The sequence below is a fragment of the Labeo rohita genome, chromosome 17 (genome assembly GCF_022985175.1).
Source record: "Labeo rohita strain BAU-BD-2019 chromosome 17, IGBB_LRoh.1.0, whole genome shotgun sequence".
NCBI classification, from domain to species: Eukaryota; Metazoa; Chordata; class Actinopteri; order Cypriniformes; family Cyprinidae; genus Labeo; species Labeo rohita.
In genome coordinates, this window is record NC_066885.1 from 23,110,831 (window position 1) to 23,136,534 (window position 25,704).

The following is a 25,704-nucleotide window of genomic DNA, read 5'->3' on the forward strand; positions in this document are numbered from 1 at the left end:
TTAAGTGTGGAGGCAGTTTATTCATGTGGCTTCAAAGCCCAAGAATACATGTTAAATAAATGTGACATAACCAAGCATCAAAAACACACACATTGAATGATACCAGAATAATCAGACACAGCTTTCTACATCCAAGTGAGATATTTTAATGACTTCTGATTTGATATAGAGGAATATAAGAAACAATACAAAATATATATTTAGTCATTCGACTGATTATGGCACATTAAAACTTTACAAGATCTTAAAATGCAACTGTAATAGTTAAAGTCAGATATTTCACAGTGGGGGAATACTTAGACACTAGTCCTTCTAAAACATCGATTGATTTTGGTCACATCTATACAATCTTTTTAGTGGCAAAAAGAGAGAGAGAAAAAAAAAGAAGAAATATGCACATCCCTCGGCTCTGTAATCAGTGTTTCACATATTCATAATGCTATATTAAAATGACGAGATGCTATAGTAGTACATGTTAAAAAAAAAAAGCAAAAAATGTTAACATCCTGTGCAGTTTCTAACTTTAAGCTTTAAGAACGTTTAAAGTAAAATTCATCAATTGCATCTCCTCTTACAGTTACACGTATGACATTTAATTCATAAACATATGGCATAGGACATGCATAGCTTGAATCTTCTCAGGAAGTCGACCAGTGTAATGTTAAAAGTGTGACAACGTGTACGGAGTTGTGCTGTAGTCCTGCTGCTCATGAGGTATAAATGAATGAGAAAAAATGGATTTGCACTACTGGATGTGTTACAAGGCACATACTGACTGTATTAAAGGAATATTCTAGGTTAAATACAAATTAAAGGGATAATTTACCAAAAATGAAAGTACTGTAATCATTTACTCACACTCTTGTCATTCTAAACTCACAATACTTTTAATATAAATTGATTGCATCTGTTCAGAAGACCTGAATTAAAGGGATAGTTCACCCCAAAACGAAAATTCGTCATTAATTACTCACTGTCAGGTTCCAAACCTATAAGACCTTTGTTCATATTCAGAACACAAAATAAGATATTTTTGATGAAATATGAGAGCTTTCTGACCCTGCATAGACAGCGACGCAACTGACATGTTCAAGGCCCAGAAAGATAGTAAGGACATTATTAAAATCCTCCATAAAGTAGTTAAAAAAAGAAATTGTTGAATAAAGTCGGTATTTTTCATTCTTTGTGCACAAAAAGTATTCTCATAGCTTCATAACATAACAGTTGAACCACTGATGTCACATGGACAATTTTAATGATGTCCTTACTACCTTTCTGTCAGTTGCATTGCTGTCTATGCAGGGTCAGAAAGCTGTCAGATTTCATCAAAAATATCTTAATTTGTGTTCTGAAGAAGAACAAAAGTCTTGAGGGTCGACGTGAGGGTGAGTAATTAATGACAGAACTTCAATTTTTGGATGCACTATCACTTTAAACTGCTCAATTCATATAGATTTACAATGTGTTTTTGAACAAATCGAAAGTGTTAACGTTTTGGTGGAATGGATTTTAAATGTACAGAAATTTTAGGTTTTATTAAAAATGTCATAATTTGTGATTTTTGGCTTTGGAAAAACATGACAGTGAGTAAATGATAAGAGGATTTGCATATTTAGGTGAACTGTCCCTGATGTAAGGACAGCACCCGTGATTGTCAATTACCACAAGAAATGATTTTGATTTGTACTTCAGTGTATAAAAACAACAACAAAATGCCTAAACAGTTACAAAAGACGTATGTAGGACAAATGTACAATGATTAAAGGAATAGTTCACCATAAAATGAAACTTCTGTTATCATTTACTCAACTTGGAGTGTTTTTAAACCTGTATTACTTACTTTCTCATGTGGAACACAAAAAGAAGATATTATGAAGAATATTTCTACTATTTTTGTCCAAAAGAATATTGGACACCTACTCACTTTCAAAGTCAGTTATATTGGTTTAGAATGGCATGAGTAAAAGGGCTGAGTAAAAGATAACATAGTTTTCATTTTTGGATAAACTATCCCTTTAAATTGCAGTCTACAGCTGCACTGAATTTTTTCCTTTCATTTTTAAATTATGCAAAGTCATTTCTTATGGCAGTTTCTGACATGCTTTTAAGTAACACTCTTTTTTTAAAGGGACAGTTCACCCAAACATGAAAATTCTGTATTCACTAACCCTCATGTCGCTCCAAACCTGCAAGATCTTCGTTCATCTTCAGAACACAAATTAAGATATTTTTGATGAAATCTGTGAGCTTTCTGACCCTGCATAAACAGCAAAGGTCCTTCCACATTCAAGGTTAAGAAATGTAGTAAGGACATTGTTAAAATAGTCCTTGTGACATCAGTGGTTCAACCATAATTTTATGAAGCTACAAGAATACTCACGTGTCGTGATACTCTCTGTAATGGTGGAAGACTGTCCCGGGAGAGAGGAAATCGTTGAATAAAGCTATTTTTGTTTTCTTCGTGCACAAAAAGTATTTTCATAGCTTCATAAAATTATGGTTGAACCTCTGTCCCATGAACTATTTTAACAATGTCCTTACTACCTTTCTTGGCCTTGAACGTGCCAGTTGTGTTGCTGTCGATGCAGAGTCAGAAAGCTCTCGGACGTTTGTGTTCCAAAGATGAGCGAACATTTTACGGGTTTAGACCAACATGAGGGTGAGTGATTAATGACAGAATTTTCGTTTTTGGGTGTACCATCCCTTTAAAGGAATGCTACAAAATGTCTAAAAACCAACCGAAATGTGTCAGCAGTTTCCACATCACATACACTTTTAAATGCACCAAAAATGAAGCCTGATTGCACCTCACAGCTCACATCTCAATCAAGTGACTTCTGCCAGTGTCCTCAGCACTCCGTCTCCTTACTGTCAATGCGCGCCTGTCTCGTCAGCCGTCTCTTGTCCCCGCGGGATGGCATTGCCTGTCCGGTGAGGTCCTCGAAGGACCTGGCAGCTGTGCCGCTTTGACGGAGGCCTTCCTCCTCGTCCAGGTGAGAGGAGTCTACGCTGGGGTCCTCCTCGATTGTGGCCATTCGCAGCGGATCCGCTTTGGGTGCGCCGGAGAGGCTGGCAGGGCCTGGGGCGGCGAGCGTCTCCTGTACCGGTGAGAAGCCGGGGCCTGTGGGGCCCAGTGAGGGCTGAGGTCGCGCTCCCGCCGAATGTGGAAGAGGGGCCTTCACAATGCGGATGGGCGCCGATTCCAGACTGCTCAGCATCTCTGCGCTCTACGGAAAGAATATGTGATGGAATAAGTGAGACTCATTGTGGCATTTACAACATCCTCAATAGGGATGGGCATTAGTACTCGGAAGTGACAGCAATGATTGATTATGGTCTTTATTCCTGACAAAAACATTTATACCAGTTGTTCTCAACCTTTCAGGGCCCATAACATAACATTTAAATCTCCCCATTTCAGCTATTTCCTTTTGGTATCTCAGCTTGAAATTTTGATATATGAAATTAAACAATTTATTAGACCAACTACAGATGCACCAATTTTTTATTATTTAGTTTTATTATTATGCAGCATTTTTTGCATCATTTAGAAATAAAATTATTTTTATTCTTTTTATTTAAATTTTATTTTACATTTTATTTTTATAATAGCACTTTTACAGAAAATTCTCCATATAAATCTAAAAGTAAATCTAATATAAATATTAAATATTTTTGTGGCTTCTAGGATCTAATTTTCTGATGCACTAAAACTTAAAAATGTCATTATTTTTTGAAAAATTCACTATTTTTATGCATTATCTTAAAATAAAATTATTTGTATTATTTTTATTTTATTTTACATTTTATATTCAGATTTTATTTTTGTAATAGCACTTTCATAGAAAATTCTCCCACAAAGTGGACAGAAAAAAAGAAATGATAAAAAAGCATTAAATCTAAAAATAATATAAATATAAAACATTTTTGTAGCATCTAGGATCTAATTTTCTACTTTCATTATTTTTTGTTTTTAACTCAGCATTTTTTGGCATCATTTAAAAATAAAATTATTTATATATATTTATTAATACATTATATATATTTATTAATATTTATTATATATATATGTATTATTTTATTTTAATTTAATTTTATATTTATATTTTATTTTTTAATAGCACTTTAACAAAAGATTCTCAACAAAGTGGGCAGAAATTTAAAAAAAAAAAAATTATAAATATTATTATTTTAATTTTATTTTAAAAGTTTTTATTTGGATTTTAATTTTATAATAGCACTTCTACAGAAAATTCAGGAAAAAAATACAATAAAACATTTAAAAATATAAAAATAATATAAATATAATAAAAATATAAAACATTTTTGTAGCATCTATGATCTAATTTTGTACTAACATCTAAAAAAGTATATATTAAAATGGCATAAAAGAAAAATTGAAATATAAAAATAAAAGCTAATTCAACTCTAGTTATACAGTATAGGTAAAATTTATAGGGTTAGGTAAAACAAATTAAAAATAATATATATATTTGGTAACACTTTACAATAAGGTGAACCTGAACAACATCACATTTATTATTATTATTTATTGTTTATTCTTAGTTAATATTTAATTCAAAATAAATTAATAATAAATTATTAAAATTATTAAAAGTTATATCTGTTAACGTTACTTAATGTACTGTGAACTAGCATGAACATATTAATAAATACCATTATATATAAATAGTGCTAAAATACTGGTTAGAATATAAATATCTAAAAAAATATATATATATAAATATAAATAAAAAGTATAAATACAGTAAGTATATATATTAAAATGACAAACTCAAAATATAAAAATGAAAGATAATTCAACCCTAACCCATATTAATAAATACTATAATAGTGTATAAATAAATTAATAAATAAAACAAAAATAAATAAATAAAAACTAAATAGAAATAAATAAAATATTTTTATAATACCACTCCAGTAAATTCTCCACAAATGTGGGCAGAAAAAACTGATAAAGAAAATGTAATAAATATAAAAATAAATCTAATATAAACATAAAAACATGTAGCATCTAGGATCTAATTTTACAAAATTTTTCATGCACAATTATAGTTACACAGTATAGATAATAGAACATATCGCAAAGAAAATCTATTACTATAAATAAGTTTTTAAATTACTAAATTAATAATTAATAAATTAACTAATAAATACAATAAAAAAATAGAAACTTAATAAATAAAAAAAATAAATATAAAAAAAAAAAAAAAACAATAAAACCATAACCATATAACAAAACTATAAAACCCAACATAGTTTATATTCTTAAATTCTTGGTATTAAGTTTAAAATGAATTAATACATTATTAAAATTTAAAGTTGTATGTGTTAACATTACTTAACGTACTGTGAACTATCATGAACATGAACATTTTTAGTAACTAACATGAACAAAGATTAATAAATGCTGTAAAAATGCATTGTTCTTTGTTAGTTAATGCATTAATGTTAACAAATAAAGGCCTAATTATAAACATAATTTTAATTACACAGCAGCGCAGCTGTAGCATTCTGATTTACCTGTCAAGTACGAGTAGACAAACTGATGCCCATCCCTATGCATAACATAAACAGCATGCTACACTTGAGTTAAATGCGGCAAAATATGCATCTGCCAAATCAGTAACGGTCCATTCACATCTCTTGAACCAAATCAAATGAAGAGCCCGAAGCGTATGCAGTATCAAGAGAGTTTCAAAGCCGTGCATTTAAAACGCTCCACTACTGAACTGCATCCAAAAACAACCAGAACCAGAAACCGGCAACACATCCTCATGGACACTGAATGCACGACACATACAGGACAAGCTGAACTAAACTCGGTCGGCCCGTCTGACACAACCAGCGCGCTCACAACCAGCGCGCTCAGGGGTGTCACAGCGGCGCGGGCGGCCGTATGACGCTCACTCACCTGAGTTGAGAGCTCTACTACACACCTCCACCACCATCTGCTGCAGTTCCACAAGGGTCAGAGCAAACAAGCCACAAGTCATACATGTGCAGCCACGCTCGCCCACACTAGCCCTGATATAAGACGCCATGCTAACTGGATGAGCAAGTTATTAGGTTACTTTGCGGTGCTGGATGATAACATTAGTGTGTTAGTTAGTCTGTTAGTATCTGAGCTCCCCTGCGAGAGAAAACAGACATGGTGGAGTTGTGGTTTTGCGACAGAAGGACTTACACTGGGGTACATCATGGTTTTGGAGTTTTCCTCATATTGCTGATCCAGTTTCTTGTCCTATTAATGGGCAAAGAGAAACAATCACTGTTATCTCTTGTCGTGAAAAGGCTCGTTTAGCCAAAAATGTCAATTCTGTCATCATTTACTCACTATAGTACTTACATAATTACTTCTGTGGAAGTATTATCAGAAACAGAAGTTTCTGAATGTGATGGAAATACAAATGAGATTACGGCAAAATATCATCAAATTTCAGGATGTTCCTCTCAGTGTTATTGTTAAATAAATAATAATAATTGTTAAATAAATAAATAATCATTTATATAATACATTTATAATAAATTAGATCAAATAAGATAGAATTATCATATGAAAAACAAAATTCCAAGTGAATAAAAACACTTTGTAAGAATTAAATAAATAATACATAAAATTAATAAATAAATACTAAATGGAAACATTTAAAAACTAATAATTTTGTTTTTACAATAGCACTCCACTAAATTCTCCACAAAAGTGGGAAGAAAAAGGAAATAAATATATAAATATGTACTGATAATAATTTGAACAAATTGCAAAGAACATCTATTACTATAAATAAGTATTTAAATTACTAAAATAAAATAATTCATTAAAATAAATAATATAAAAAAAAAAAAAATAAAATAAAAAAAAAAAAGTAGCATTTAGGATTTATGCCCAATTCTGCAGTATACATACAATTATACAGTACTGATAATAATTAGAACAAATTGCAAAGACAATCTATTACTACAAATATGCTTTTAAATGACTAAAATAAGAAATGAATAAATACATAAATAAATAAGCAAATAAATAAAAACTTAATAAATACTAAATAGAAACATAATTCTATTTTTTAATTTTATTTTTATAATAACACTTCACTAAATTCTCCACGAAAATGGTCAGAAAAAAAAAATGTAATAACTATAAAAATAAATATAAAAAAATTGTAGCATCTAGGAACTCATTTTGATCAATTTTAAACACGTTTCATTCACAATTGTAGTTATACAGTATAGATAAAATTATACAGTATACAGTTTTACAGTACTTATACAGTACTGATAATAATTAGAACAAATTGCAAATAAAATCTATTACTATAAATAAGTTTTTAAATGACTAAAATACTTAATAAATTAATAAAAAAATAAATAATACCTTTTGAAAAAAATAAAATAAAAAAATTGAAATTAAACAAACAAATAAATAAAAACTAAAATAAAAACTAAATATTAAAAAAACTGATAATTTTATTTTCATAATAACACTTTACTAAATTCTCCACAAAACTTGGCAGAAAAAAATATATAAAAATGTACTAAATATAAAAATAAATAAAAAATAAATATTTAAGAAATTATTTTTATTCTACAATAGCACTCCACTATATTCTCCACAAAAATGTACAGAAAAAAAAGGAACAAATATAAAAATAAATATAAATATAATGTAAACATATACAAATACTGTAGCATCTAGGATCTAATTTTAATAAATTTTACAAATATCTTCATGCACAATTATAATTATAGAGTACAGATAAAATTATACAGTACTGATAATAATTAGAACAAATGAATAAAAAATAAAAACATAATAAATAAAAAACAAAATAACAACTATAAGCATAGCATAACAAAATTAAAAAAAAACTTAAACTAGTTTATATCAGAATTACCAAAACTTAAATTTAAATGAAAAGTTAAAGTTAAAATATTAATAAATATAACTATAACTGTAAATAAATAGTGCTAAAATGCTGGTTAAAAAAAATACAAATATGTAAAAATAGTATAAATATGTAAAAATAGTATAAATTAAAAGTATAAATAACTCAAAATAAATCATAGAAAATTTTAAAGCTAATTCAACCTTAACCCATATGAATAAATGCTACGATAGTGTATAAATAATGCTAAAATACTGATTCCTCAAACAAAGCTATCGCTTGGCTTTGGAAGACCACAGGCTTTATGGACCACTTTTAGGGCACTTTTTAGAGCTTGACTGTCAAAATTCAAACACAGCTTGTGCTTCCTACCAAACAAGTTGCACAAATGAAAATCAAAGAGGTCTGGAAGTATGTATGCGTGAGTAAATGATGACAGGGCAGACTATCCCTTTACGAAAAATCCGTTCAGTGAAATAAGTCTCACCACACAGTGCACCAGTATGCTTAGGGGAATCCAGAAGAGGAGAGAGAAAACCACCACTGATCCAACTATGTTGTCAGCCAAAAACTTTCCTGCACATTGACAGAGAAGAGTCACCACTGGTATTTAACAAACATAAACATACAGGAAAAGTCATAGCTAAATTCACCCTGTGTTATAATCCCCTACCAAATGTGTTGATGTCCAGTTTGTCAATAAAGTCCCATAAACGTTCGATGACATCTTGGACTTGCTTCATGCATTTACCCTGGAACGAACAACATTGCAGCATTTATCAGCCAGTGAGAAGAAAACACGATTCAGTCTGATGAACGATCATTGTCAAAACACAGACAAGCAGTGAACTCACAGCCCCGTCACAGAAGCCGACGGTGCAGGGTTTGCCCTTGCGCAGGTAAAGAGGGGAACCACCAATGACAAAGGGAGTGCAAAGCCCATTACTTCTACAGCACACTTTACACGAGTGCTCGGTCTCTGAAATACATCAAGCAAATGGACAGACTCAGCACTTTTGCATTCATAACTGCAGGTAAATGAATGGGCCATTATAACGCAATTTTGAAGTGGTACGCATAATAATAATAATCCCATAATTTCAGCTTTTTTATACATCCTGCAGTCACTACATAGAGAAGGCTAAGGATAATTTTCACAAAGTCTGTATTTATATGCATTTACTTTATTAGAAGTTTGGGGTCAGTAAGTATTTTTTTTATAATTTAATACTGTTGTTCCGCAAGGATGCATTAATCAAAATTGACAGTAAAAGACATTTTCATTGTTACAAAATTTCAAATATAAACTAATATTGAACTTTCTTAGAATCCTGAGACAAAATGTATCACATTTTCCACACAAATAATAAGTAGCACAAATGTTTTCAAAACTGATAAATACAAGATATAAAAAAATATTTCTTAAAGGAGAAGTCCACTTCCAAAACAAAGATTCGCATATAACCCCTTTGTCATCCAAGATGTTCATGTCTTTCTTTCTTCATTCGTAAAGAAATTATGTTTTTCGAGGAAAACATTTCTGGATTTTTCTCCATATAATGGACTGATATGGTGCCCTGATATTGAACTTCCAAAATGCAGTTTAAATGCAGCTTTAAATGATCCCAAATGTGGTTGTAAATGATCCCAAGGATCTTATCTAGCAAAACAATCAGTTATTTAATAAAAAATAATACAATTTATATACTTTTTAATGCCAAACTTTCGTCTGGTCTTACTCTGCCTAAACTGTTGTTGTCCTGGTTCATGACAGTTGAACTGGGTCGGTACTTCTGCAGCGATGTAGGATGATTTTGAAATGATTTTTGAAGTTGAGGGAGAAAATACTATTGGAGTTTTTCGACATACCCTAACTGTCTTGAACCAGAATACACAGAGTTCAGGCAGAGCAAGACAAGACGAGCGTTTGACATTAAAAAGTATTTAAATTGTTTTTTTTTTTATGAAAATAACCCATCATTTCGCTAGATAAGACCCTTCTTCCACGGCTGGGATCATTTGCAACTGCATTTGGGATCGTTTGAAGCCGCACTTAAATGCATTTTGGAAGTTCAAAATCGGGGCACCATGTCAGTCCATTATATGGAGAAAAATCCTGAAATATTTTCCTCAAAAAACATAATTTCTGTACGACTGAAAAAAGAAAAACACGAACATCTTGGATGACAACGGGGTGAGTACATTATATGTGAATCTTTGTTTTGGAATTGGACTTCTCCTTTAAGCAGTAAATCAGCATATTAGAATGATTTCTGAAGGATCATGTGATATGAAGACTGGAGTAACGGTTGCTGAAGAGCTTTTCATTACAAAAATACATTACATTTTAAAATACTATATTCAAATAGAAAACAGTTCTAATTTTTCCTCTGACTTTTTTTCCTGGTATTTTCAATCTAATAAACTGCAGCCTTGGCGAATGTAAAACTAACCTTTTAAAATAAAAAAAAGGTTAAATATTGTTAATTAATAAAAAAAAAAAAAAAAAAAAAAAAAAAAAAAAATCAATTAAATGACACATGTTTTTATTTTTTGTAATTTTTTCCACCTAATTTTTGTAAATTAGAGCTGTCACTAGTGATTATTTTGGTTATCGAGTATTTGGTTGATTATTTTGACGATTAATCGAGTAATCAGATATATCAATATAGATCAAATATAATTATTATTTTTTGTTGTATTAAAAATAGACCTAAGCAAACAACAGCTTCTAAAATGACTTAAAATGCACATATAATAGCAATGAGGCAATAATAATTAGTTAGGTTTTATTGAACAAAACTGTTAAAATACATAATGTATTATAAACAATAGAACTAATACATTAGTTCTATTGTTTATAATACATTACATATTTTAACAGTACATTATGCATTATAACAAATGACTGCAGAGGGCGCCAGCAGCCTACAATTTAATCCTTGTTTAATATTGACTAAACAACATTTCATTCAAATGTGCACTTAATCTTTAATATTTGGCCATTTCTTTATGACAGAAATGCTGCAGCCACTGTAATTTCTTGAATATGTGGATATCAAAACGTGAGGTTTGAGCTTTTATTTGAAATCACGATGAACTGTTAGCATATGGAAAAAGATACTGATGCATTCTCCGTCAGTTTATAAATGATTTACCTTACAAATCTGATGAAATGACAAATGTTGGTTGTCCCAGATCAATGTTATAATATACAGAGATGTTATTGGAGATGCTCCACACATGTAAATTATAGCTGTTTGTGTGGAGCATTATTTACTGTGAATGGAGCCGCTGAGACACAAGAATGTAACCTTTACATATGTAAATAATTAAAGCGCATATATTAAACCTGCATCGCATATACAGTGCTCTATAGTGCGACTATTTCAGTCGCATTTGACTATATTACATAAAGAGATCTAGTAATTCAATTTCCCATTCATAGAGAGTCACTTGCTTTATTCCTGAATGAATCAGCCATTCGAACGAATCAAACGAATGAATGATTCAGTAATTAAATCAGTGATTTGCCACCACCTACTGGCAGTTTTAATGTCATTTTTAAATCTTTTCAGTTATTTAAATCATTTAATATTTCTATATGAATTAATTTTGTTAATGCTGATTTCATTGGACTGGTAACATATTTTTGTTCTACTTGTTCTTATTCTGTTGTTTGAATTAGAAATTTGACATAAAGGATGACATACTTTTAATAAAGCTAAAAAATGCCATTACAAAGGTTGAATCAAAATTTCCCTGTAAATCACTATAAGGAGTCAAATATCACCTTGTAATGGGAAGGCTAATTTTTGATTATTATTTCAGATTTTTTGATTATTGATTAGAAGGTGCTCCTGAAATTTTGACTGTTACACTACATTTTTCAAGTTAGCAACACAAATGGTCCTAAAAAGAAAAGTAAGCGTAGAGCCCTGATATACTTATTTCATTGAATCGTTGCATTTGTGAATTTCCAATAGCATTATGCTTAAGATTTTTAAACAGCCTTGGAAAACTTAATGGATTCTTATCCGTGGAATGTGCCACTTCCAGTATTTTGCCGGTTACTCAGCACAGTCAAGGATTTTTTTAAAATCGAGTACTCAGACTGAATCGAGGAATCATGACAGCCCTAGTGTAAGTGTTCAAAAACTTTAATATAGCCAGTCTGTGTCTGTGTCTATATAAAATAGTAAAATAGTCTGTTATATGTAGAAACAGTGTTATATTAGGTATGAACACTGGTTATCCAAACAGATCTCTTGGTTGCACACTAGTGTGAACACAGAAGAGGGTTTTTTAAAACATTTACCATTGCAGGCACAGGACTCAAGATTATGCACGGCCTCGCAGAAAGGCTTGCACTCGCCGCTCCGACATCGGCCCTTATCCACACACTCTGTATTATCAGGCAGATTACCAGGGGTGGGGCATTCACTGCTGTTGCCTGTGAACACACAAGAGTAAAACGTTAACCAAATATAATTGATCCAGACCACTGCTACATTGTCATTGGAGAGGTCTGGGCTCACCTGTGCACATTGACGTTCCCTTACAGGTGGCGGTGATGTTCTCCTGACAGATCTTGTGTTCACTTTCATACCTACAGTTCTTGCAGCAGGGGCTGTTCCTGTCACTGAGGGGCACAGACAACAGTATCAGTCATCAGTCAGGTCATGGAAGTAAAATCTGAATAACTCTATAAAAACCTATCACTGTTAGCATCTTTACCTGCATTGTGCCTGATTTCTGAATTCGCACTTAGCTGTGCAGCAGGGGTCACCATTGAGATGAAGAAGTCCAGGGTCACAGTCTTCCCCCTCCTCCACACGGGAGTTCCCACACAGCTTACTGCTCCTCTCCTTAAAGCACTGATGGGCTTTGACCCTTAACGTCTTACTGACAGAGAATTTGCTACAGCTGGAAAAGCGCTGAGGGAAAAAAATAAAACAGGTGAGTAAGTAAAGTAACCAGATGTGAAGGGGAAATAATCAATACTCAATACTGGATAGATAATACCTTGTTGTTGGCGTGATCTCCGCTGACCGCAATAGGGTACATGACATATTTGCCGCCCTGGTCGTCGTTGGGCGCACAGTTGGGTATATTGTCCGGGTCGTGTTCTGCTCCGAAGTTGTGTCCGAGTTCATGAGTTGTTACAAGATCTGCTTCCTGGGAAGACAAAAGACCACTGTGCTGCCTGCTACAAAGCATCTAGCTTACAAGATACAAGTGGTATTTGAAGCAAACCTTAGTCAAAATAGTTTTCCCATAATTCATGGTGCTTGTCAAGCCTGTGTTGAGGTAACTGGGTTTCTTGACGGATTGTGATGGATAGTAGGCTGTAAGACAAAAGGAATGTGCAAGGTCAAGCACGTTTTGAAGAGTGGAATTCCACTGATCACAGTTAAAGAGATCCTTACGTTTAGGGCAGAGTCCTCCCAGTCCCTGTTTGGAAGGGGCCACGTATGCCAGACCCAGAGTGCCATCATCGAAGTCCTGATAGGTGAAGAGATGGGCAAGGCAAACTGCAGAGGCGTTGTCTGCAATGTCGTAACTGAATTGCTAAAGAGAAATGAAATAAATTGAAGGTCTACAAATATTTAATAAAAATTACTCAAAAAAACTGGCTTCTAAAAAATGAAATATTTAGATGCTAAATTATAGTTTACAAATTATTTGACAATTTACAGAGTTGCTCAAAAAATGTTGGTTTATAGCATGTTGGTTTACTGAGTGCATTGCTTATTTACATTTTAAGTTATAATTTATATAATTAAAAATCTTAATTCAATATTTCACTTAAGTTTATATTTAAGTTTTTTTTTTTAGAACACCAATTAATTTTTGGGCTGTCAAATTGATTAATCGCGACTAATCACATCCACATCCATGTTTACATAATATAATGTGTACTATGTATATTTATATGTATATATAAATACATATTTATTAATATAAAAATATGTAATACATATTTTATTTATATATAGTATAAATTATATATAAACACATACATACAATTAAAATTTTTAATGTAATTAATTACACGATTACTTACAGCTATTTTTGTGTTAAATGAGAAAGGATCAAGTAGACATTACAAATTGTAGCTTTAAAAATAAATGTTTTATTTGATTCAACATAAAATTTATTACACAAATATTTAGGCTGAACTGGCCTAATGTAAACTATGGAACACAAAAGAAGATCATTTTAGAAACATCTTAGTATTTTTTTCATACAACAAAAATCACTGGAAGAACTATCACTTTAATGTTTTATTATTATTATTATTATTAATTATTATTATTTTTTAAAATGAAATTATACTCTAAATAAGAAACTAAATCTGCCAGCAGGTGGCGGTAAATGTCTTCATTTGGCTGATACATTCAGGAATTAAGTAAATGGCTCTTTATAATTGGACTTTTGAATCACTGATTCACACGATTCGTTCAAAACGCGGATTCATAAACTAAACACCGCTGTGTTTCTCAGAGGGGACCAACAATTCTGCTATGGCTGAATTTGAATCGCATTATTTTTCATAACTAATTAACACGTATATATAAAAATCTATGAATCTATGTATATAAAAATCTAAATCTAAATCTATATACATATATATATATATATATATATATATATATATTTAGATTTATATATACATATAATTATACACAGTACACATACATACATTATGTCAACAAAAACGTTTAATGCAATTAATTGATTTGACAGCCCTAATACACAGATGTAAACAAAAATATTTATCTTTAAATATAGGTTGTAACATGAACAATCTTTTAGTAAATAAAGGTTCACAACCTTAAAATACATCTCAGTATCAAAACAGAAATCATTCAGAATCAAACCAGAAAAATGACCCGCAGTTCAGTGAGTCTGTTTTGTTGAACTGATTCACTGAGTGAATCTGATTCAAATCACTAACTTACAATCAAGTTAGAGGCTGGTTCATGAATCCTTTCCACTGATTCAATAAAAAGTCACTTTCATAAGTCACTGTTAGTGATTCAGACATCATGCTGCCTTTGATGATGTGTGCAGGAAACACACCATAATGAGATTATATCTAATGAATCTTAACTGACTTTATTTTGAAATACTATCTTAATAATAAATTGTAATTATTGTAGTACATGGCAGTCTTTTTGTTGCATTAACAACAATTTTAAACAAAGTCTGAGGCTATTAAAATCTGACCTGAATGCAAAGCACAAAATCTTTACTTTTACTGGACAGTTGTTGTGGATTCATCATAACATTTTAACCTGTGTATACCATATTTCTAGGAACTTACTTCCAGGAGTTTCTTCACATCCCACACACCGTCCTTTCTTCCTAATGGGCTGCCCTCCATGTTGTAATGACTTTCTCCAGGGGCAACTTTTGTGGGTTCCTTGTTTATGATTATCTGTGGGCATATTTACAATTTAGGTGGTGATCACACACAGATCAAAAACTTTGACTCATTGAATATTGAGATGAGATGCTGAAAAGAAGCTTTTAAAAAACAACTTTTAAAAAGGCAAAAGACTGAGCACATGAACACTGCAACAAGATGGGAAAAGCATAAAATGGATTCAGCCAAAGTGTTGGTTACACCTGGAGTTTGCTACAAGCCACGTGACAAAATATGGAAACTTTTGTGGTCTGTTGAAACTAACATTAAGCTCTTTGTATTAGAGTTGAGTCAGCTGCTATGATCTGTTTGACTTCAGAGTCATCAGTTCTACCAGTGATCAAGAGTGAAAAAAGCAGGGTTGTTTTGGAACAGTCTTTTAGACTGTGTGGAACACAAAAGGAGGTGTTTTAAATAATTCTGGTTGTACTTTCCCATGCAGTTACAATGAATGGACAATAGAGCTTAGAGGAGGATGCAAAAGCATCATAAAAGTGGTTCGTATGACTTGTGTGCTCTATCGAGTTTTAATCAACAACTGAAATGCAGTTTAATTAACCATTTTATTGACTCAAAAGTCTCAGTTTCACAAATCAGACATTATTACTTCTTTCATAAATGTTTCATTGGCATTGGTTTGAAAGGAAATAAATAGTAAAAAAAAAAAAAAAAAAAGGGAAAAAAAATATATATATAGTACAGAAGTCATATAGAACAGTTTTATTATATTTTTGTAGCGCCCATGCTTCCTTTTTCATCTTGAGAAAATAAAAATCTCAGGGCTCTACACTTTCTTTTTTTTTTTTAGAAAATTTAGGAGCACAGTCAAAATTTCAGGAGCACCTTCTAATCAATAATCAAAAAATCTGATAAAAAAAAAAAGAGCATTCCCATTACGAGGTGATATTTGACTCCTTAAAAATGATGATTTACAGGGGAATTTTGTTTTTACCTTTGTAATGGCATTTTTCTAACTTTATTAAAAGTATGTCATCTTTTTTTTAAATTATATTTTAAGGTTTTTTTAAAATTTCTAATTAAAACAACATAATAAGAACAAGGAGAATAAGAGTATTAACAAAATTTATTTGAGGTTGTGTGAGTGCAAATTCATAAATTCATGTTGAGATAAATGTTTTAACTATAAAATTTTGAATATAGAAATATTAAATGATTTAAATAACTGACAAGATCGTTTAAAAATAAAATTAAAACTGCCAGTAGGTGGCGGCAAGTCACTGATAGTATTACTGAATCATTCATTCATTTGATTCGTTCGAATGGCTGATTCATTCAGGAATAAAGCAAGTGACTCTCTATGAATAGGAAATTGAATAATTGACTCACTAGATTTGTTTAAAATGCACGTTCATTCATAAACTAAACAACGCTGTGTTTGAATAGTGATGCGCAGTAGGGCTGTGTATTGCCAAGATTCTGGTGATACGATACGTATCACGATACAGGGGTTGCGATACGATGTGTTGCAATACATTGCAATATTGTAAACAAGGCGATATATTGGGATGTTTCTTATTTTATGAATAGGACATAATTTTAGGAAAGCTGTAATTAAAAACACATCACCATATGCAAACCATTCAATGTTACTGAATCACTTTTTGTGCAGAACGAGAAGGGAGGGAAATAAAGTGCTTGCAAGATTCTTTAATTAAATGTATAAAATGTAAGCGTTTATAAACAGACCATATATATTTTTAGACCCTGCTTTACAATTTAAGTTTACAAATATAACCATGTCAGATCATTTTAATCTAAACTTAAGAATTACATCTGCTTAACATCAATAAAAAATAAAGTGCCCTTATGCTAGTATTTCCTGTCACTGTTTAAGTTCAGAGGTAAGAAGACTGCAATCTAGTGGTCAGGATATAAGCTCAAAACGAATTAACTGTCATGAATCTTGTATGATTATTTATTTTTAAATATCGATATATTATTGCCAAACAAAATATCACGATACACACGTGTATCGATATTTTCTTACACCCCTAATGCTCAGTGGCTCAGTTGTGACTTGTTTCAGACTATTTTTGATGACAAAATAGAGCAAAATCAGGCAAAAGTGTTTTTACAAACTCCCTTAAAAATCATTAAAAGCTGTCACTCATCTTAGTTCACTGCAATCTCACAAAGTTCCATTATAATCAACAAAGCTCTCTTCGTTCTGCACTGCACATTCAATCTCTTCTTTTACTCTCTCTACGCTTTATGAAAGGACTTGTGAGATACGTCTTACTCAACGCTGCAAAAACAACATAGAAACCTTTGAAGCTCCCCTCAGCGTAAACACAAATATGCTGATTAGGTCAGTCGCACATGGTGCACCTAAATATTTTTCATGGTCGCACTGTAGAGCCCTGCATCTACTGAAGTAAGAAAAGAATGAGAACTGAGAAGGATGAACCCTCCATGATTAAGGGTTATTGAGATCACCTGCTGAATCTGCACACCGTAGCCTTTAAATTGTTCATCCCAGGATGTGTTTCTGTATATATCATCCACTCTGTCAATCAGCTCAATCTGAAAGACACCAAACACACAAATTCAATGCATTTTTAATCTGATATCATGGTGTTTATATGGATCTTACTCTTAGTGCAACAGCTTGCTCTGTTGTAGAGTACAACCACAATGACGTCTTTCCTTTCCAGTTAAATTTAGTGTGTAATTTAGTTGCATTGCTCACCAAGTAGTTGAGGGTGGTGCTCTCCTCTCCACGGCCCATGTGCTTGTAGAAGCGATGATCTGCCACTAACAGCAGTGGGCAGGTGTTTTTCTTGTGGTCGTATGTTGATCTTCTCTCTATGATGTGAGGCTCTGCATTCAAAAAGTTAAAATGCATCAACCAAATAATTATTTTTAAATACTCAGTTTCATAAATGCGCCTGCACAATTTAAAGCAACACAACGGGGACTTCCATGACTATGATAATTGAGGACAAAAAAAAAAAAAAATTGAAGTTACTGCTTTGTTTCCAGACTATGTTCAGTTCTCATAGCAGGAGGTCACTGCCGGGTGACTACATGATTGAATGGGTGGCCTCTGTCACGCTGATGTATAACTCCTACACACACTCATGCAGTAACCATCTCGCTCATCATGAGCATGTGATAAAAGCTGAATATCTATTGTCTGTTTAGATTGCTATCATAATTAAATGTGTGTCTCGAAATGGCTGGAAAACAAAACAACCTTTAAATGTTAAACAACATTTGACAATTGACCTTTCATTCAAAAGTTTAATGTTGGCTTGACAATACAGCAAAACAGTAATATTGTGAATAATTATTAAAATTTAAAATAACCGTTTCTATATGTGTATATTTAAAAACGTAATTTATTCGTGATGGCAAAGCTGAAACTTCAGCATCATTAGTCTTCAGTCTTCAGTGTCACATGATACTTCAGAAATTATTCTAATATGATGATTTGCTGCTCAAGAAATATTATCATCAGTGTTGTGATTGTTTCTTAGGATTCTTTAATCAATAGAAAGTTTTAAAAAAAATTAAGTATTTATTTGAACTTTTTGTATTAATGTAAAAGTTTTACTTTCATTTTTATCAATTTAATGTTTCTTTCTGACTAAAAGTATTAATTATAAAAACAAATAAATCTTGCTAACCCCAAACTTTTGACTGTAATACTGTAATACAGTTAAATAACTTATTTCAGGGTGAAACAGAATATATAGAAGCTAAATGTAGGCCGGGCTAGAATTTTATAAGGATTTAGTAAGAGTGCAGTGCTTCTCAAACTAGACTCTATATGGTCTGAGAGTTCATTTAGCGGTTTAAAAAATAAAATAATTAAATATAACTGCAGGGAATTTAAATAATTTCCTGTTCCTCAAATTTACAGTTAAAAATGGTCAACCACCTGAAAGTTTCAGAACCTCATAAAAAAAAGGAAGTTCATTTTGATAACTTATCTGATCTCTAGTCTCTGGTATCTTGCCATTATGGGTGTGCGATATATATTGTCTATGATGCTATCATAACGGTTGTTTAAACAATTAAGCGATTTGAAATTATTGAGTATGCTGCAAAAACCAAACAAAACCCACCCACAGAATGAAGGCACACACGTACATTTAAAGTTCACACATTCACTGTGTGATTTAGTCTATAAAAACAAAAATTCCCCCAAAATTCAAGGTAAGGTGGCAAATATGCCTCCTGCTTTTAGTATGATGTCTTTTATATTTATATCATCTGATACAGTTAATAACAAACAGAGTATTTTATTCTCCAAATATCAGTCAGATTGCAAATGTGATATTGATTTATAAAACAGTCCAATTAACAAGAAATTAATATATTAAATTACTTACGTTTTAGACAAGTTTCTGTTTTTGCTCTATTTCGTCAACGAAAATAGTTTTAAACAAAGCCACAGCAGGACTGTTTTTCCTCTTTGAGCAACACAACAAGGTATGTCATTACTGAATCAACCAACCGTTTGAACGAATCAGCTGAATGAATGATTCTTTATTTTTTCTTTAATATTTTTTTTTTGTTTTGTTTTTGTATGCATTTGTAACTGCAGGTTAACTGCATTCATGTCCTGCATTAAAGATTGTGAATGAATCTAAATGCCACTTAAAATGTTGATTATGTACCACCTCTTCATTGCAAACACAAATTTGGTTGATACTAGGGCTGGGCGATATGGCAAAAAAATGTAAATCTCAAATTTGTCAGAACATCTGACCAATTCTCAGTTCTCATTTTTAAGTAGTCATCTTGAAAATGTAACTAACATCATGATTCCAGTAACTTTTTCTTTATAAACCCTCTAGTTTCTTAGAAAAGAAAATTCTATTCCAAGTGCATCACACATGAAGGTGTCAACATGATGTAAATGTTAAACAAACCACTTGTTCAATAGCTAAGCAAAAAAGTACTTGTACTAACTTGTCTTTAACATTATGAGTTATTAAATAATAATTCAAAATAACTGAAAGTATAACACCAGTAGATTATTAATTATAAATGTTGTGTAAAAACAATGAACAGCAGCTTTCAGCCTGTCATCATGATGCAAACATGAAATATCAGACATACAGCAGTAGTTCTTCACAGGGTTTTTTTTTTTTTTTCCCAATTACGTTGCTTTTCCATTGTTTTTTCTATGTAAACATGGACAGGTTTGACTGTTGCACTCGTGACTCTTGCAGCATCTCATGCACGAAAAGGCGTTATAAAAATGTGGCGCTCAAGTAAAAAGAAGTTCACTCTCATCTTCTTGCATGTTTTTCCTATTCCACTGCCCATGTCACATCTTTGTCAACACAAAAGTAAATTCTGTGTGAACGGCACCTAGCAATATGAGTAGAGGTCGACCGATATACCGATTTACCGATATTTTTCCCGATATTTAAGCATTTTACCATAATCGGTTATCGGTTATCAGGATTGCCATTTCAGCGTGTCTGAGAGGAGACGAGACAACAACAACGGCATGCATAGGTAAAGCACTTGCTTAGCTGTAATTAGTAAACTTTATTTAACATAACAGCCATTAATGCACATATTAGATGTGTTACATATGTGCCTGATATGTACCTAGTTTATGCAGCTTTGGATCTAAAAAACAGACAAACTCACAGAGTCACGTAAGATAATCCGTCCTAATAAACATGTAAATTTGTCTTAATTAAATAATATACAGCCATGAATGAGCACATGTTGGAAATGAAAGCGCTGAATTTAATATTCTCTGTGTTGTCTATACGCTCATCATTAATCTTGTGAAGTTGGAGTCGGCTAAAATAATCTGTCAAGTCCTGTCCCAATAAAGACTTAACTTTGCCTGAATTAAACAATACAGCCATGAATGAGCGCATGTTGGAAATAAAAGCGTTTAATTTAATTCTCTCTGTTGTGTATATCATTAATCTCGTGAAGTGGCTTTCATTTTGCTGTTCACTCACTGGGTTGATGCTCAGGAAAAGTTCCAGCAGCCACCGCATGTAACTTTTCACAAGATTCACTTGTTTAAAACACCCTAAATATTAACATTTACTATTACTATTTACTTACTATTGTTTATTATCTCCGCGAGCGATCGCAGTTTGAATATAGTTCTGTGTAAACAGCGCTTTGTCAGAATCTAGAACAAAATATAAGTGATTCTGATATAACATACCAGTTTAGAAATGCAATAAAATACAATGTTTTGTCTGTTATATTCCAATATTTCAGAGAATATTATTCAGTGAATTAAAATTATCCAGTGAGCTTGTATGATAAAACAGCTTATAAACCTACTAAAACTGTAGTTTAAAATGAAGTTGATATGACTTCTGTCCTTTATTTATTTTCTACGTTTGAAAACATTAGACATTCTGCATTTGTTTTGTTTAGTGTTGCAGCTGATGCATGTTATAAATAAAAAGTTTTTATTGTTGTAATATGAAGATTAAGGGGGAAAAGTCAAAGTGAAGTATGAACTTACTTCACTCAGTCATTTATTTACTTTATACCAGTAAATAAATATCGGTTGCATATCGGTTATGGGGCACATAAACATGCAAACAATCGGTATCGGTATCGGTTATAAAAAACAATATCGGTCAATCACTAGATATGAGCATGTCACACATGAGCAGTTAATCACGTGTGCCGACGTGGTTGGATCGTTCTTTTCTCTTTACTGTTATCATTGGCATATTATCAGAATGTCTAATTCTAACATTTGGTAACATTTCTATGCAAAATCGCCATCCCTAGATTTCTAAAAAATAAAATCGTGTCAAAACATTACATTCAAATTACTCTATAAAATCAGAAAATTGCCCAGCCCTAGTTGATACTGATTTCATTTGATTGGTAACAGCCCTATAGCATCTTACTATTTAAATTTATTGATTAAATTTCAGAATTTGACACAAAAGATGATGCATATGTTTAATTAGGTTAGGAAAAGTAAAAGTTCATTTCTGTTATTCCTGCAAACAAATCTCTGCACAGAATATGAAAAATACCAAAAGCTTTAAGAGTCAGCTGTCCACCGCAGTCCTAAACCTGTCAAAGTACCAGCACGATAACACACCAAGCAAAATATTGTCTAATTGACAAAGTGACAGAAAATATCGAGATATAATTTTTTGGCCTTATCGCACACCTCTACTTCATATGTAAATACACACCCTCCTCGTGTTCCTTCTCTCCCACTGCTCTTGCTTCTTCTGGCAGGAGCTCCTGGGCATCAGCGTTCACATATCCACACACTTTGGGTGAGGACAGTCGACTGATGTTTTTAATGTCTTCTGAACGGTACACCAGTAAACGACCATCAGGGGGCGATTCTGTAAACCGCCACAAGGGCTAAACGAAGACAAGACAGTGAAACATTCAGTAAAAATGCAATATATCACATGATTTCAAGTATAAAACATGTGTGAACACATTACCTCTACATTATATTCAGTCTCTTCTGTAAGAATGTGGGCTGAAAACTCCTCCCCGTCTATGTGTGCTTGCACACGCGAGTGCTCTTCTCCTGTTTAGATAGCAAACAATGATGTGTCAATGTATGCTAATGAATCACGGATGGAAAAACAAGAAAATTCAGTTCTCAAGCCAAGGCTGATTTTCTTATTCCATGTCTTACCTACAACATGTCCTTTATAGTAATTCTGTAACTGAATGTCATATTGGTCCTCTTTTCCATTCCCGTCCAAGAATACAGCCTTGAAATTGTCAGTGAAAAGTTCTGTGTTGGTTGTCAAGTACAGCTTGAAGTGCCTTTGAAAAGAGATGTAATAAATCTGTTTTTAGTTCAGTGAAACTCTAAAGAAAGAATGAGCCTGATCTCTTCAGGTAAGAGGTCACAGAAGAACAACAAACACTTTAACGTTTCTATAAAGAAAAAAAAAAATTCCGAATATACATAGATATAAAATAAAATGGAAGTATAGAATAAAAATAAATCATAAATAAAATATATCAAATACAAAAAAGACAATAAAAATACATAATACATGTACATTAACAAATAAATAAAAATAGATATGATAAAAAATAAATACATAATATAATTATTATTATTTTCAGAATAGGAGTTTCAGAATGTCTGAGAAGAATAACACAAACCAAAAAAAACTTTTGATCAACGCACAGAATAAATATAGGTGATAAATTATTTGTTGTATTTTATATATAAAATAAAGAAATTACAGAATAAAATAAAAATAAATAATAAACATAAATACATACCACATAAAAAAAATATATCTGTAGTAAAAATGTAGTGAATACTTAATATAATTATTGTTTTTAGAAACCGGGGTGGTCAGAGATGAATAACACGAACAACAACAACAAAAAAATAATGAATATAGAATAGAATAAAAATAGGTAATAAATTATTTATTATATTTTTATATATGAAATATATAAAACAATTTATAGAACTCTATATAATAAGAATAATAAATACATAATATAATTACTAAATAATAAAAATAAGAACTAAATAAAAAAAAATAAATAATACTAAATAGAAAAAAAAAGTAATGACTTATATATTATATTATATTTTTATATATAAAATTTCAAATACAAATAGATATATAAAAAATAACCAGGGATGGCAGAGATGAATTACACAAACAATAACACTCTAACAAATAAAAAATATATTTTCTCACAAATAAAAAAATCTACATAAATACATAAAAATAAATACAAAATTAATATTTTTTGAAAATCAAGGAGGGACCGAGAAAAATGACAAACAATAAATAAACAGATTAAATTATTTTTAATAAAATTAATAATTTATTAATTACACACTACCAGTCAAACGTTTTTGAACAGTAAGATAAATTTTTTAAAGAAGCAAAAATAGCAAAACTCTGAAATATTTTTACTACTTAAAATAACAGTTTTCTATTTTAATATATATTAAAATGTAATTTATTCCTGTGATTTCAAAGCTGAATTTTTGCATCACTTACATCACATGATCCTTTTGACTGGCAGTGTACATAATTTCAAAATTAAAAACACAATCTGCCTTTAGCAGCCTCTTGATGACTTTAAGTCTCCTTATTTAGTGCTTTTCACTGTATAACAGTAAGAGAATGCTGTGTGTTGATCTGTCATCTTTACCTCTGGAGTGCCGTGAAGCTGACCAGCCGCTCCACGTGGGATTGGGCATCAACGTCCCGCTTCCTGACCGAGTGAAGCTGGAGTCCTGATGCAGGCAGGACATCATAGTCTGACAGTATGGAGCCGAGCGCATCTGAATGAAGTAATGCATGTATATGTTATTACTCCTACATAACACCACTATTTAACCACACACAGCTTTTAACCTTTCAAATCCCAAAACAACATTTCAAGATCAAAGAAAATGATTAAATAAGTTTGGTCCATACTAGATGCTACTGTGTAACCACGCAGTGACCCAAACAGTTTCCACTGCAAGAGAGGCATATGTAAATGTCTTTTCCATTCAAACTGCAATTAGATTGCAAATGCAGCAGCTTCAGTGTAAAAGGAAATGAAGTAACATGAGCAGTCATGACTGAGTCAAAACAGGAAAAGGAAGCAAGGCTAAACTCACAATTCCAGATAACCCTAAAATATCCCTAGATATTTAGCTAGAGTTAGTTTTAGATTTAATTTCCTTGTTGAACCCATTTGAATGGTTTCCTCAGGGTAACGTTAACTTACCAAAGTCTTGTACCTCTTCTTGATTTCTCAGGTCTTCTTCAACAAATCCTGGTTTCACCGCACAACGGATAGAAAGTGGAGCTAATAGCAGTAAATAAAATATCAAAGACTCCATACTGGCGATGAAGCATCACTTCTGTCAAAGCACCATGTCTGGAGGTGAAGTCCGCAGCTGTCAACATCTACCGTCCGTTATTTAGCAACATTCACGAACACCTTCTGTTCGCGTATTACACGCGACAATGACAGAGGGCTTTAAATATCAAAACGGACCGGATGGGATCCCGGTGAATGCTGAATGTCCATAAATATAACACAAAACACCGCGAACCGCCACAGCCTTCACCTGGTCTCACACTGGTTTCTCCACATTCGCGCTGGATTCTGCTGCGATAACAATCTGAGGAGAAATTCCACCGACTCTTCTTCCGGGGAACGATTAAATTCCCGGAAGAGGGACTTTTATTTTGTATTTTCTTTAAAATTTACTATTAAAGTTTCCGTGTTTTTAACTTACCATGATAAAAAACATTTCAAACGTGCAAATAAATAATTAAATTAATCTTCCAATAACCCTCGTATTATGCCAGTAAATACACATGACTGTTTACTTTTCATATATTTCACTGCTACACCCTGTCAGTCAAAAGTTTT

At 31.9% G+C, this 25,704-nt stretch overlaps 1 protein-coding gene across 3 annotated transcripts; it reads right to left on the reverse strand.

Moving 5' to 3' along the window:
- adam17a (ADAM metallopeptidase domain 17a) lies at positions 1-25,478 on the reverse strand. Of its 3 annotated transcripts, none has more exons than XM_051132633.1 (19): positions 25,051-25,478; positions 24,484-24,616; positions 22,982-23,115; positions 22,782-22,870; positions 22,518-22,695; positions 18,050-18,180; positions 17,797-17,883; positions 15,238-15,351; positions 13,337-13,478; positions 13,164-13,255; positions 12,933-13,085; positions 12,645-12,844; positions 12,446-12,549; positions 12,226-12,360; positions 8,762-8,886; positions 8,581-8,659; positions 8,395-8,483; positions 6,209-6,265; positions 1-3,227 (listed from the first exon to the last, which is right to left on the reverse strand). In XM_051132633.1, exons 1-19 carry the CDS (start codon positions 25,163-25,165, stop codon positions 2,850-2,852), a joined length of 2,535 nt encoding a protein of 844 aa, XP_050988590.1. In that variant the 5' UTR covers positions 25,166-25,478; the 3' UTR covers positions 1-2,849. The 3 variants fall into 3 exon arrangements, with proteins under 3 accessions (XP_050988590.1, XP_050988589.1, XP_050988591.1); XM_051132634.1 differs by lacking the exon at positions 1-3,227 and adding an exon at positions 5,394-5,975; XM_051132632.1 differs by having other exon boundaries at positions 13,164-13,478.
- Positions 25,479-25,704: the final 226 nt, after the last annotated feature.